Raw genomic sequence first — 15,485 nt, 5'->3', positions numbered from 1 at the left:
TTTCTTTGCAAAGTGGTAACTTTATAATATTAATAAATAAACGTATCTTTTAAGATATTTGGAGATCTTAAAAAGAAAAACTTTTAAAAATTGTGTGGTAAGACATTTTACTGAGTCCTTAAATCCTTGTAGTCACAAAATCAAACATAATAAATGTATAGTCTTCTTTACCTCTTTAATTTTGATCTGAAAAACTCAATGTACCTACTCCTCAAATGAAAGAAATAGCTTCACTTCTAGTTTTTCTATGAAGATATTGTTGACAGTAGAAATGAAACTTCGGAGCTGTGTTGTGGTGCAGTGGGTTAAGTTGCTGCTTGAAATGATGTTATCCCATATCTGAGTGCTGGTTCAAATCCTGGCTACTTCCCTTCTGATCCAACTTCTTGTAAATGCACTTGGGAAGGGCTGCTTGGACTGCTTCTACCCGTGAGAGCAACCAGGATGGAATTCCTTATTCCTGGTTTCAACCTGACCCAGTTTTGGCTACTGAGGTATTTGTGGACTGAACCAGTGGGAGGAAGATCATTCTTTGTCTCTCTCTGTCTCTTCCTCTCTTTCAAATAAATAAATAAATAAATAAATCTTTTTTTTTTTTTTTTTTTTTTTACAGGCAGAGTTAGATAGTGAGAGAGAGACAGACAGAGAAAGGTCTTCCATTTTCCATTGGTTCACCCCCCAAGTGGCCGTTACGGCTGGCGCATTTCGGCCAGCGTGCTGCGCCGATCCAAAGCCCAGAGCCAGGTGCTTCTCCTGGTCTCCCATGCAGGGGCAGGACCCAAGGACCAGGGCCATCCTCCACCGCACTCCTGGGCCACAGCAGAGAGCTGGACTGGAAGAAGAACAACCAGGACAGAATCTGGCACCCCAACCGGGACTAGAACCCGGGGTGCCGGCGCCGCAGGCGGAGGATTAGCCTAGTGAGCCGTGGCGCCGGTCATAAATAAATCTTTTAAAAACTAAAATTTTTTAAATATAGTCTAAGGTAGGAAGCACAACTGCATTGTATTAAAAACCTATATGTGAAATCTAAAACTTTTTTATTGAAATGGCAGTCCCTAAACTATAAAAACTTTAATATATGCATGTTATCTATTAGACAGTAAAAAGATATGAATAATGTAATTTCTAGAGCATATGTAATTAGTAACTTGTTAATATCACAAGCAATATTTACTCCAGGTAAAAATATTCATAATTGTCCTTAAAGTGCATGAGCTAAACTTTATCACATACTTATACACAATTTTAAATTATACGCATTTACTCATATCATTTTTATTTAGCAAAGTTCATTGTACATTAAAGAAATATTAAATTTTATTATAGTGATTAATCCTGTGAATATAGAGTGAAGTAAAATTGTACCTTTGCAAAAACTGATGAAAGGAAGAGAAAGGAGAAAGGGAGGGGGATTGTGGAAGGGTAGGGAGAGAAGTGTGGTTTTCTTCTTGAAACTGTATCTAACCTATGGAATCCATGAAATCTGTTATCTTTATATTGACTTAAAAAAGAGCAAGCAGTGGACAAAATATGAGGATAAATTTTATCTTGAATCATATCTAAAAGAAGTTATTCATGGGGCCAGTTACATCAAGTAGAAGATCAAGCCTCTGCCTGCAGTGCCCACAGTCCAAATTGGCAGCTGTTCAAGTCCAATCTAGCTCTTGCTAATGTGCTTGAGGAAGCAGTGGAGGATGGTCCAAGTGCTTGGGCCACTGCACTCACGTGGGAGACCCAGATGAAACTCCTGGCTCAGCCCTGGCCATTGTGGCAATTTGGGGAGTGAACCCGTGGATAGAAGATCTCGCTCTCCTTCTATTTCTGCCTTTTGAATAAATAAATAAATAAATAAATATTTTAAAAAGAGTTCATTGAAAACAGAATTAAAAGATAACAGCAAAAATTTTAAATAAAATGAGGTTATTTGGGTAAGAAAAGTGAGAAGAATGGACAAAGAAGTAATCATACATATAGTTGAAATCTGTAGATACATTTGTCTTCATATATTTTTTGAAGATTTATTTATTTACTTGAAAGGCAGAATCACAGGTGAAAGGGAAAGGAAGAGAGGAAGAGAGGGAGGGGGGAAATAGGGAGGGAGAGAGAGAGAGAATCTTCCATATGCTGGCTCACTTCCCAAATGTCCTCAAGAGTTAGGGCTGGACCAGGCCGAAGTGAGGAGCTAGGAGCTTCTTCTGGGTCTCCCACACGGGTGCAGGGACCCAAAAACATAGGCCATCTTTTGCTGCCTTCCCATGTATATTATCAGGTAGCTTTATTAGAAGTGGCGCAGCAGGGACTCAAATCTGCACCCATATAGCATGCGGCACTGCAGGGGGTGGATTTATCCACTAGGCCACAACACCGGCTCCCTGTCATGTATTTTTTTTTAAGTTAGTTAAACCTGAAACACAACATAAGAATTATTTGGTATGTAGAGATATTACTTTAAATAAATGTCTACCTTAATCATCAAAAAGGCCTTTATTTCTATACTTAAAAATTTTATGACATTAAAATTGTGTCAGTGGTCTTTGAAAACCTGAGAGCATCAACATGAGTAAATTATTGAGTAAAAACTTAGATGTCTAGAAAAGTCTCAGGGATGCCCGACAAATAGAAAATGAGGCAAGCAATGGTAGAAATCAATTGCAAGTATGTATGAAATATTAGCTTGTGAAAGGGAAGTAATAGACTTTATGTGCAGTTCTGGCCAGTCTGCAATCAAACTGAAACATTACTTGAAGGTAGTAAACAGTACAATGCATGCCTTGTCTGAGTATTCACTGCTGATGTAACTACAATGATGGCACTAGTGCTTAATGATTAGTCAAACAAGAATCCACAATGAACATGTTGTGCTTTATCAATAAAAATGTTTATTGTTTGATTTTATCTGTTCTTTTTATTTATTTATTTGACAGAGTTATATAGTGAAAGAGAGACAGAGAGAAAGGTCTTCCTTCCGTTGGTTCACCCCCCAAATGGCCACTACGGCTGGAGCTATGCCGTTCTGAAGCCAGGAGCCAGATGCTTCCTCCTGGTCTCCCATGCGGATCCAGAGGCCCAGGCACTTGGGCCATCCTCCACTGCCTTTCCGGGCCACAACAGAGAGCTGTACTGGAAAAGGAGCAACCGGGACTAGAACCCAGCACCAATATGGGATGCTGGTGCCGCAGGCAGAGGATTAACCAAGTGAGCCATGGCTCCGGCCCCTGATTTGATCTGTTCTTAGTAAACCTATGAGTTTCACATTATTGCTTCTTTCTCTTAAAGTACTAATTTTTTTTTGGTTTATATTTGTGAAATTAATCTTTTTCTTCTTTGGAAAATTTAGTTTTGTTTTTCACCCATCTTCTACTGACTCCTCCAGTGTCTGTTTTCCTTCTGAGATTATAGACAATGGTTTTAAAAACCTCCTGATTCTTTTATTGCCTTAGGACCTAATTGAAAGAAACTGTAATATAAAAATGCCTTAAAGAAACCACCTGATTTCCTTTCTTTAACTAAAATTTTCTCATTAAGACACTTATTCTCCATTTTGCTCCTTTAAGTTTTTTCTCAATGATAGAAAAAAGGGGAAGACAACTGTCTCAAAATTTTATCACCTTCCCAGATGATATATCCTAACTCTTCTAGATCTTCTAAAATACATTTTTAAATTTTGGGTCTATTTTGCTAGTGCCAGTTGAATCTATGCCTAACGTAATAGATACAACTGACACTTTCATATTCATGAATAGTAATATGTCTCATTTTTCCCTACTACAGTGGTTTCCCTCATTCATCCTCTGTGAGGCATACAAACTTAAGTCAAGATCTTAAAGAAGTTATAGCCTAGAAGTGAGTCTGACTGTTATAAGTCAGGAATAAATGTGATAAGAAGGTTCAGGTAGTATGTCATAAGAGTTCAGCAGACAACATTACTTTAAGCTGGTTCTATATAAGTAAAAAACTTTCTGTAAGAGCTGTATGTAAGTTGTAATTCCCAAGAATCATCTATCCAAGAAAATGGTTGGGCCTCAATGGATCTAGAGATTACATGAAATTACACATGATATTTAGAATATATATATATATACATAACACAATATGTATACATATTTGTAACACTGTATATGAATGGGATAGAACAAGTTGTGTCCATCATATTTTGAGAGACATCTATGTCACTCAGAATTGTTCAAAGCAAACCAAATCACATAGATTACTGTAAATATAAAATATTATGTAAAAATTATTGTAAACATAAAATAATGTTTGGATAGTATTTCTTTAAAATGGTATGACTGAATTATATTCTCATTGCCTCCAAATGTTGCCATCATTTTTTCTTTTCAATAATCTAAGGAAGCATGATGAAATTTTCTTTGAATTATTCAAAATGATGTTTTTCCAAAGAATGGAAAAACATATCAGACTGTTCCTTACTATTTCAAAATATAATATATTCATTTTCTTCCCACAACTTCTCATGTTCAAGTTTTTAAACTATTGATACAATTAAATCCATGATAATTTAATTCTGTTTCTACTTTCACTTCCTTGGAATGGAAACTGTTATTGTTTAAAATCAATAACAGTATGATAAAAGCAGGCAGGATTAGTATATGGGCAATAAACATTAAAATATATATAGAATATTTAAAATTTGTTTTTATTTTTATGGCAGGAATTGATGAGAAGCTTAAAGCATACACTGAGAAAATTTATAGAGAAAAATAAGATAAATTAAGGCCTGCATTTGGAAAGCAGAAGGAATTATGAGAAGAAAGAAATAAAAGCAGTTAGAAAGAGAAAAGTAGAGTTTAAAGTAAATAGGGATTCATAATAGTTTTCTGGGAGTACAAATACACGAAAAAATGCACTAAAGATGGTTTTAAAGATTTAGAATTCACAAAGTAGAAATGACAGAAATTGAATTGCTCATTTTAAAAAAGGAAGAGATATAGCTACTTGATGGCTTGGAATCAAAGTATTTGAATTTTTTAAGTATTTTTAAAAATTTAGGAATGAATACTTAAAAATATAAGATGTATGAAAATGTCTTTTTGAGTTTAATAAAATGTGAACTGATGATGAAGGATTGACAGGCACTGAATAAGCAAAAGAATAAAAAGAAAGATAAATTCAGACATTGATATTCAAGCAGGATGACTATATAAGACTGCATAAAATGGAATATATTTCCAGGTCCAAAAAATATCATCCTGTTGCATATTTATGCTATTTTGAATAACAAAAGCATTAAAAATTCTTGTTAAAGTACTCATTATCATTTACATAAATTACTGGAATGACTAAAGTGACAGAACTGTATCTACCTACATTTTTTTCATGTTTTCTTTTCCTGAGCAGCCAAATTTTTTTATACTAGTAGATCTATAGCTTTCTCCACTCTGGATATGCTGCATGGGCCATGAATTTCTCACAAAGAGGTGCTTTCCAAAAGCCAAGGTCACTTTGTTTAGAATTTCCTAGCAACCACAATGATCTCATATTATAACAGATTTAAAATTTTGCCTGTTCCACCCTTTTCTCTCCATTTTCCTAGATCTCTTGCAGATGGATGGGAGACTGACAGTGCTGCTAGAGAGTAAAATCTGAAGTTACAGAGGAATTGGTATTCCTTCCCAGTACTAAGGAATGCTGATATAGTTTAATGAAATGCATAACCACAATCAATGAACATTAATTGTAGACCAAAATGAAATAGTCTGGCTCTTTTGTGCAAATTTAACTGATATAAACCTAAAAATTTCAAACACCAAAATATTTGACTTTAGAAAAAGAACATTAGCTCTGTAATAGTTTATTTTATAGTGTAAATTGCTGTGGTATCAGATGAGACATGCAATTTTGTGTGTTTTGAGGAGTCTTAGCACCCAAATATTCCCCCTCACTAACTTGCAGAGACTTGAATTTCTCAACACGAGTTCTTCACATTGGAACACAGTTTCATTCACATGGCATTCCTCTCCTCTCTGGCCAATAAAAGACATTGCAAACCAGACTTCAGTGTTTTTCCTTTGTATTTTGTACTCTGCTTAGTAAGGCAAATGAGGAAAGGTTTCAAATTGTCCACTTACATATCCCTGTAGCCCACATTTTATATAGGACTTATGCTTGTATTTTTATTTTTAGTTACTGGACTTGTATTGTGCATACTCTCAGAGTCACTGAGCTGGGCCAATAATGCTGTAAACCACTAGGTTTCCTCCTGCAACACCATTTAGGCAAAACTTGGGAAAAAGTCATTTTAAAGCAGCATAAATATCAACCTATCAGCAGAACAGAATCTAAATTTTGTATGAATTTTTAGATGGAAACTGGAGATTTTCATCTAAACATTGTTTTTGGCTGGAGATTGGCAAATATATTACTGTTAAAGATATTTTGACAGAAAATTCTGAGAAACTCTGCATTATGCTAAGTAAATCTAACATAAATATGGATTCAACGAGCAGACATTTAGCTTAGCAGTTAAGACAGCTATGTCCCATACCAAAGTGCCTGGTTTTAATACCTGCCTCTGGCTTCTGACTCCATCTTCCTGCTAATGTGGACCATGGGAGGAAGCAGTAATGGCCAAGTGATTGGGTTACTGCATTCCACAGGGGAGACTTAGATGAGTTCCAAGTTCATCCCTGGCCCAACCCCACCCATTGCAGGTATAAGAGCTTCCTCACTCATGCTGTCTCTCACACACAAGTAAATAAATAAATACATTATTTTAAAGATATGAATTAATATTTTTGTGGTGACCATCATAATAGAAGTGAAGGGAGTTTATTGATGGTAATTGCCAGACAAACTCTGCAGTGGGTTAGTTTGTCCATTAAGACAACCCTCACAACCACCACCATCTCTAATCTATCCAGTCTAAGTGCTGTTCCACATTCTTTGAGAATCTGATTTCTTTTCTTGACCTCAGCCTTATGGCTAAATATATTGTTTTTTCTTTATCAATATGTGCTCTTCTGTGTTTTATGATAAGTGCTATAAGTGTAAAGAAAAAATCATTTAATAATACAGGTAAGAATTCATACCTAGTTGATGGCCTTCAAATAAAATTTCAGTCATCAACACTTTGGACAGATCTGCCACTTACCAAAATTCTACTAAGTCATTTATTGTATCAAAACAATGTGCCAAATGCAAAGAAAGCAAAGATGAGTAAGACATAAACCTATCCCTAAAGAATTCCACTCACGTTATTTTTTAAACATTTATCCATTCATTCGAGAGGCACAGTTACAGACAGAGACAGAGAAAGACAAAGAGCGAGGTCTGTGATCTGCTGATTCATTCCTCAAATGGCCGCAAGGGCCAAAGCTGGGCCCATCTAAAACCAGGAGCCAGGAGCTTCTTCTAGGTTTCCCATGAGGTGCAGGGGCCCAAGCATTTGGGCCATCCTCAACTGCTTTCCCAGGCAGTCTGAGAAACTCTGCTTTATGTTAAGTAAATCTAACATAAACATGGATTCAATGAGCATTCAGCTTAGCAGTTAAGACAGCTATGTCCCGTACCAAAGTGCCTTTCCCACTAGTAGAGAGCTGGATAGTAAGAAAAGCAGCCAGGACACCAACTGGTGCCCATTTGGGATGCTGGCACTACAAGCAGAGCTTTAACCTACCAGGCCACAGCACTTCCCCCTTCCACTCACTCTTGCAATTGAAGATGTACTGGAAAATGTGGAAGAGTTTTAGAAGTCATTTTTCCACAAAGGATACCAGAGTTGGGTTAGCAGCAGAAAGAAGAGGCAGAAAAGTCTTCTTGAAAGAAGGTAGCCCAGGGAGAGAGTGAGTAAGGGTACATCAAACAAATAGGGAAAGAGGGTCTTATTTCAATTAGACAACCATGGGATGCCTAGAGAGCCATGCAAACACTGCATGGTTCAGGATGGCTGAAGCAATAGATTGAAAGGATTAGGTAAGAAAGAGGCCTGACCCTTGGTGGCTAAATAAGCTGCCCAAGAACCAATATGGTGGGAGACTGGCTCAAGGCAGCGTGAATTTGATCACATTTAACTTTTGAAATATTTGTGTTTAACTATATTCCAGGGGGTTTAAATTAGATGATAAACCAGCCTCCTTTGATTTGTGTTTATCTTGTCAAACTCACGTAAGCTAGAATACCCTGGGTTCTGAATTAGAGAAACATGGCTGAAGGATTGGTTAAGAGGATGGGGGAAGATAAAGTAAGACAAAGAGCTAAGACTTTGCCATGTATTTAATGGGCAGCACTGGTGGATTTTCTCCACGAGGTATAAAAGAAGAAGTTTCAGAACCATCTCTCTAGCAACACAATAGAGATTCTAGAGGTAAATGCATAGAGAAGACAAAACCTCAATATTATGGGGTAGTGGTATTGACAACCTGAACTAAGAGAACAGTGATGATAAGAGATGTGGTATCATAATATTACAGCAGGTAGAATAATAGCTACATTACAAGGATACCACATCCTCTTCCCTAGAACAGGTAAGAATATTGTTACATGGCAAAGGGAAACAAACCTATAGATGGAACAAGACGTTCTAACCAGCTCATTTTAAAACTGGGGGTACAGGGTGGGAAGGTGGTTATGGGGGGGAACCACTATAATCCAAAAGTTGTACTTTTGAAATTTATATTTATTAAATAAAAGTTTTCTAAAAAAAATAACTGGGAGGACTGTTCTGGATTATTTGATGGGCCTCATGGATTTCACCACAGTCCTGACAAGTAAGAGAAGGAGACAGAAGAGTCAGTGTCTCGGCAAACTCAAAAGGCTTCCTTAGCCTTGGCAACTCATGACTAGAGCCTAGGGAGATTACTGACGCCATAAACAAGAGTGTCAAATTGTTAAGTCAACAACAGGAGTCACTGTGTACTTACTTCTCATGTGGGATCTGTCCTTAGTGTGTTGTCCAATGTGAAGTAATGCTATAACTAGTACTGAAACAGTATTTTATACTTTGTGTTTCTGTGTGGGTGCAAACTGATGAAATCTTTACTTAATATATACTAAATTGATCTTTTGTATATAAAGATAATTGAAAATGAATCTTGATGTGAATGGAATGGGAGAGGGAGCGGGAGATGGGAGGCGTGTGACTGGGAGGGAAATTATGGAGGGGGGAGCCATTGCAATACATTAACTGTACTTTGGAAATTTATATTTACTAAATAAAAAATAAATAAATAAATAAAAAAGAAGAGTCAGTGTCAGCATGAAGTGTCTGAGTGGGACTTGACTAGCTACTGCTGACTTTGAAGATGTTGGAGGATAGCAAGCCACACACCAAAGCATTCGGACAGCTCCTAAGAAGCAGGAAGCATAAGGAAAATGATTCTCCCCCAAAACCTCCCATAGGAACACAGATCCTCCAACATCTTAAGTTCAGTCCTGTGAGATCCATTTTGGACTTACTTGCCAAATGTAGAAAAGAAATGTGTCACCTAAGATTTTCAAGTTTGCAGCACTTTGTGACGAAAACAACAGGAAACTGATATCAATGTCCAAGAGAGACCTTGACTAAAAAACACACATTACATACTTACCACTCTCCACTAACAAATGAAACATATCTGCACACCTCTGATAAAGATTTGTCTAGGTAAGGAATACCATGCTTCAGGAAGACTGTCCATGGTTCCTTATCTTTGCTTGGCAAACACAGATTTCTAATGTAAACAAATTTTTTTTTAGGTTGATCAATCAAGTGCTGTGTTCTGTGACTGCTACTGTTCAGACTGTGAACTTAAAAACCTACTTAGTATTAGGACTTTCAATGTAACACAGCATTAGTAGTAAGGGCTTTAGAGTTACATATGAGGATCGAATCAAAACTATACCCCTCACTGGAGTGTGACATTGGGCAATTTAAAATACTTGAGTCTAAGTTTATTCATCTGTGAAAAAAAAAAAGCAGCAATGTCTTAAGTCAGGATTCCAAGAATCACACCCTTAGATTAAAATTGTGTATAGATGACTTATTATAAAAATGCTTCCAGAAAAGGCCCAGAAATTACCAAAGTAAGTGAGATAGCGAAGGAGGTGACTTCACATAAATTCCTAGCATCAGCATGCCAGGGAGTCTTAAGGTACAAATTCTACCTCAGATTTTCTGGCTACTACATACAAGAGGGCTGAGCATTTGCACTGTCCTTGGCAAAGGGCATCCTGGAGAGAAGTAAATTTTTACATGGCTCTTTCTAGTTCTCAGTGCATTTAGACAAGGCCAGCACAGTAGCCTTAGGGCAGTTCTCCAAAGACAGTCTCAGGGGCAGGCTATGAGGAGGAGAACACAGAAGCTAGTGAAAGGACACTGAGATTCAGTCCAAGGCTCCCAGGGAAGAGCTGGATAGTGCCTGTACATGAATCTACCATATAGAACATTTCTAGGAATTGAATGCTTTCTCTCCTCAGCTTTTGGGATTCTAAAACTGGTTTTCTTTTGAAATAGCATGCAATATCTAGTGTCATAGTTGGCACATAGAGTGCTCAGCAATGAAATAATTCTTCCTTTACACAAACATCAAATCCAAAAAGGGTAAAGGAGAGAAAGGTTCATTTGCTAAATGCTTGCAAAGGGCTGGGCCAGGGCCAGAGTCAGGAGCAAGGAAAGTAATCTAGGTCTCCCATATGGTGACAGGAACCCAATTACTCAGGCCATCACAACTGCTTCCCAAGGTTTGCATTGGTGGTAAGCTGAGATCAGTAACTGGAGCCATAAATCAAGCCAGAAACTGTGATGTAGGATGTGAGCATCTTTATCACTAGCCAATGCCCTCTCTGGCAGTTCTAATTGCTGGCTCCCAAGATATTGTTCTCATGGTTCTTCTTTACGTCTTCAGTTAAGGCCCAGCCAAGAGATCAAAGTCAGATCATCACTGGAAGAGAGAAAATTTACTGTTAAGAATTATTACTTCGGGACCAATGCTGTGGTGCAGCAGGTCAAGTCCTGACCTGCAGCACCCACATTCCATATGGGCTGCTGTTGGAGTCCTGGATGCTGCACTTCCAATCCAGCTCCTTGCTAATGTGCTTGGGAAAACAGTGAAAGATGGCCCAAGATTTAGACCCCTGCACCCACATGGGAGAACCAGAAGAAGCTCCTGGCTTCTAATCGCCTTGGCTCTGGCCATTGCAGCCATTTGGGGAGTGAACCAGCAGCTGGAAAACCTCTTTCTCTCTGCCTCCATCTCTCTGTAACTCCTTCAAATAAATAAAATATTTCAAAAAAAAGAATTATTACTCAATAAAAGGGGATTGGCTACTAAGTTAGAAAATGAGAATACTAAAAAATTCAGAAACAGTGACTAGAAGCCACTTATCTCCAGGCTGTGGCACTGTACCCACTTTCCCAAGCCTGAGAGTCAGACTTCACTGGCAATGTGGCTCCCTTGATGTCAAGACATCTGTGAAGGTGTCACACTCCAGGCTGCTGAGCAAAGCACCACCGTATTGCCAGTAAAATTTGCTAAGAAGCTGCCTACTGACAGGCCAGTGAGACTCATGAGGAAGCCACACACTGGGAAAACTGCCAAATTTTCTGGAGGGTATGAAACATGGGTCTCTTGCACACCATTGGCCAAAAAGCCACTGACTGACCACCACAGCAGAGTTGCAAGCAGTAAAGCGCTGGAATCAGGAGAACTTCCATTTGCCGGGCCTCTCGAGCACATTCCATCAAGAAATCTAATACTCTGCTGACAACAAAGAAATGTTTACATATACCAGCTCTAATTTGAAGCAAAAAGTGGATTTGAGGCAGAGGAGCCTAAATTTATTGGCACAGGTCAATGTCTTTCCTGGGTTCTGGAGAGTCAGCATGATTTTAATGCTAAATTTCTGCTCCATTTTCTTCCCTTTCTTTCTTAATTGCCACACAAAAGAGCAGACCCAACCCTCAGTTGTATTCAGAACTGGTAGATTTGGTAAATGCAGGACAGAGTTCAATGCAGTGGGTCTGAATAGGTATTAGTTTCATCATGAACTATGCTTGTTGCCTCACAAAAGTTTCATTCTGTAAACCTCAATTTCCCTGTCTGTAAAAGGGGATGATCACAGTATCTATTTCACTAAGGTATTAATAGGAATAAGTTAGTACATGTAAAACTGTGAGAACACCTGGCACAGGTAGAACTCGATAAATACATGCATTACTCAAACATGCATGGTAGCTGGTAACTGTTGCTAAACAAATTCTCAGTTCTTATTACCAGTTGAAGAGCAAGCCTCATAATGCTAAAATCAACTGCCCAAATACCACAACCTACTTCTGAGTACTCCTGCAGCTCTGCTTCAGATCCTGGCATCACCCCTGTCTTGCTGATCAATCCTCACTGGTTGTAGCCAACTCACTGGGGATGTGTTTGCTTATATTGGAAAAAAAAAAGACATAGGTTAAACAAAACCTCTTTTTTAAAAGATGTTTTCTAGTTCTAACCACTCAAGAGGGAAAGAGAAAGGAAATTTCTATTCTGAACCCTGCCCACCTTTGCTGGCAAGCACCGTGCATGTTTTACCTGACTTCACCTCAACACACCCTTCTCAGATTAGTATTTTTAACCTGATTTACCAAATAAAAGAAACGGAGGCTTAGAAAGGTCAATTGGTTTAGTTAAGTTCACACTTCTACTAAGTAGCAGAGGAGGGATTCAAACCTGGTCTTTCTGTTTGGGTCGACAGAACCTTTTTTTATTTTTGAAATTGAACTGCCTGCCTCCCACATTTCCTTCATCTCAGACATCAAGAACCTTCACAGCCCAATGCTTTTCAGACTCTGCTTTAAAGACATGAGTGGGTGTGCGACTTTTGTGTGTGTCTGAAACATCTCATTTGAAAGTTAAGCAAATTGAAATTCATTTACCAGTTACAGGAATTAAGAAAAAAGATCCTCCTAATGTCTAGCGCGAAATGAGGGCGCACACGAACATCAGCAGCGCACCTGCATCCTGGGGCCCCCCTGGCCCTCACCTCTCCTCTTGGCTGCAAACTTCAAGGCAAGGAGAGCTCCGGATGGAGCCCAACCAGCCCAGGGCTCGCCCTGATTCTGCCACTACTAGCCCCGCCTCGGCGCTTGCTCTCCTTTCTCGGTAGCATTGGCTTCTCGGGCCAGGTCATCTTAAGGTTTCTGCCCAAGTACCAGTCCTACTGGTATGTCCTTACCCACCCTGCGCCGCAGGTCCCAGATTCACCTTTCCACTCCTGCAGCACCAGCCCAGCAGCCCCTCGCTTTCCGTCGCTGCTAAGCGGGAAAGTCAAGCCCTTGTAACCCTGGGGTCCCCAGCACCGCGTTTCAGCGGACAAGCCCGGCCCCCGCGCCTAAACGCTGCCCTGGGGACGTGAAGCTGCTTCGCCTTGCGCCCGCAGGTCCGGCCCAGCAGCCGCCGTCTCCCTGATTCTGCCCTGCTCGGGCTCCGCGACGGACTATGTGGCTGTGAAAGCCCAGAGTCCAAGAGTCCCAGATTAGCAGCGCGGAGCTCCCAGGCCTTCCTTCCCCTCTCCTCGGCCACCACGAGCCGCGTCCCGGCACTTCCTCACGGACGCGTCGGCCGCGCGGGTCCGCGAGCTCTCTCAGCGGCGGCCGAGCGCGGCCCGGGGGCTGCCACAGAGCCCCGAGCTAGGTCCGCGCCGGCCTCCTCCTAGCGGGCCTCGGCTCCCCTCCTTCCCGGCTCCCGCCTCCTCCCGCAGGCTGCCAGGGAGACCCAGACTCTCTCTCTCTCTCCCTCTCTCGGCCTTCACTACCGGGTCAAGCTGCCGAGGGAGGGAGCGAGCGAGCGCGACAGCGGCGAAGCGCCCCTCCTCCTGGGCCTTGCTGCCGTCTCCCCTCAGCCCTTACAGTACAACACACACAAGCACACGCACACGCGCGCGCGCGCACACACACGCGCGCTCCCGCGCGGGCCCCGCCGCCGCGGCTGCCATGGATATCCGCTAACAACACAGCCGGCGCGCGCGCCCCGCGCACCACGCAGGAGTGGCCCCCGGCTCCCGACCCTTCTGCCCCACCCCCACGCGCCGGCTCCCAGCGCCGCTCGGTTTGCTCCGGCCGCCGCCGCCGCCGCCGCCGCCACAGCTTCCTCTGCTGCGGGGCCACAGCCTTGAGTGTCATTCAAGGGACAGCACCACCTCACCCTCGCTCTCCCACCTCTGCCCCGCCGTCCCTCTCTCATCCTCCCCCCCGTTTCTCGTCCACACTCCATCCCAAGAAGAGGCAAAGCGCCGAGCGGAGCTGGGAGGAAGGCGAAGTCTGCTCTCCTCACCCCCGTGCCCCCCCCACCCTCCCGTGCCTCCATCCCTGTTCGCGCCCCTATCAGCCCCTCTCCTCAACCCTCCAAAGGAGCCCCTTAGCCCCTGGAACTGAGGCGACCCAGCCCATTGCCATGTCCAAAAGCTTGAAAAAGAAAAGCCACTGGACTAGCAAAGTCCACGAGAGTGTCATTGGCAGGAACCCGGAGGGCCAGCTGGGCTTCGAGCTGAAGGGGGGCGCCGAGAACGGACAGTTTCCCTACCTGGGCGAGGTGAAGCCCGGCAAGGTGGCCTATGAGAGCGGCAGCAAGCTGGTGTCGGAGGAGCTGCTGCTGGAGGTGAACGAGACCCCCGTGGCGGGGCTCACCATCAGGGACGTGCTGGCCGTGATCAAGCACTGCAAGGACCCCCTCCGGCTCAAGTGTGTCAAGCAAGGTGAGCGCCGCGGCCGGCTCGTGCCGCGCCGCCGGCGGGACGGCTGGGGGGCGGCGGGGCGAAGGGCAGGGTGGGCGCGCCTAGGAAGGGGGTGTGTGGCGCGCCGCTGGGGTGGGGTCCGCCGAGGTCCTCCGGGAGGCTGCGCGGAGGGGTTAGTGCGGCTTGCGAGGTGAAGTGCAACTTTGTTTGGGTACTGAGACCCCCGGCTGCAGAAGGTGCCTGGCCTGGTCTGACCTCCTGAGGCCAATTGAATGTGCGTCAGTGGCATCGCCCGCAGTGGATGAAGAGATCTGGGGATGGGAGAAAGGAAGGAGAGGAGGAGGAGGAGGAGGGAAGGAGAGGGGCAAAGAGGAAGAGGCAACTGGAGGGTGCAGCGGCATCCCCAGCGGGGCTCTGAGGAGCAGAGGGCGGTGGGGCGCGCGGGCCTGGAGACGCCGAGGTCTCCCCCTACCACTGTCCCCCGGGGGATCCCCGTGCCACTGGCTGGCGATGCAGGGAAGGGACGCATGGCTTGGGGCGCTTTGACGGATCTTCTGTAACTTTTTCCCTGCCTCACCCTCCGGGCCCCCTCCCCCGCCCCGGTGGCGTCATGTGGGCACCGCGCGCGTCACGTGCGCACTGACTAACCCCACCGCGCACCCTCGGCCGGCAGGCGGCCGCCGGGAGGAGGCTCCGGAAGCGGGCGCCGCTCGGGGAGCCCCGGGCGAGCGCGGGGCTGCTGCCTGGAGCGCGCCGTGCTGGGGGCTGCCCTGGCGGGGTGGGAGTCCCCTGCCCGCGGGATTGGAGGGGGCGTGTTTCTGAGGGGG

At 43.2% G+C, this 15,485-nt stretch overlaps 1 protein-coding gene and 1 long non-coding RNA gene across 15 annotated transcripts in view; one reads left to right on the top strand and one right to left on the bottom strand.

The window, feature by feature from the left end:
* Positions 1-14,641, bottom strand: part of LOC127491646 (uncharacterized) — a 152,512-nt gene extending 137,871 nt beyond the window's left edge. For both annotated transcript variants that reach the window (XR_011387403.1, XR_011387402.1), the window contains exon 1: positions 14,508-14,641. This is a non-coding gene — a long non-coding RNA (uncharacterized lncRNA). The remainder of the gene's footprint in view (positions 1-14,507) is intronic.
* MAGI2 (membrane associated guanylate kinase, WW and PDZ domain containing 2) overlaps positions 13,902-15,485 on the top strand; it is a 1,584,028-nt gene continuing 1,582,444 nt past the window's right edge. For 6 of the 13 annotated variants that reach the window (XM_070071223.1, XM_070071215.1, XM_070071219.1 and 3 more), the window contains exon 1: positions 13,904-14,679. In XM_070071223.1, coding sequence (XP_069927324.1) covers positions 14,379-14,679 — 301 coding nt within the window. In that variant the 5' untranslated portion in view covers positions 13,904-14,378. Of the gene's footprint in view, positions 14,680-15,485 lie in introns of all 13 variants that reach the window. The other 7 variants (XM_070071221.1, XM_070071224.1, XM_070071226.1 and 4 more) reach the window with 4 other exon arrangements.

Source organism: Oryctolagus cuniculus, chromosome 3, assembly GCF_964237555.1.
Source record: "Oryctolagus cuniculus chromosome 3, mOryCun1.1, whole genome shotgun sequence".
NCBI lineage: Eukaryota > Metazoa > Chordata > Mammalia > Lagomorpha > Leporidae > Oryctolagus > Oryctolagus cuniculus.
The sequence above is the reverse complement of the archived record's forward strand: the minus strand, read 5'-3'. Positions and strand labels throughout refer to the sequence as shown.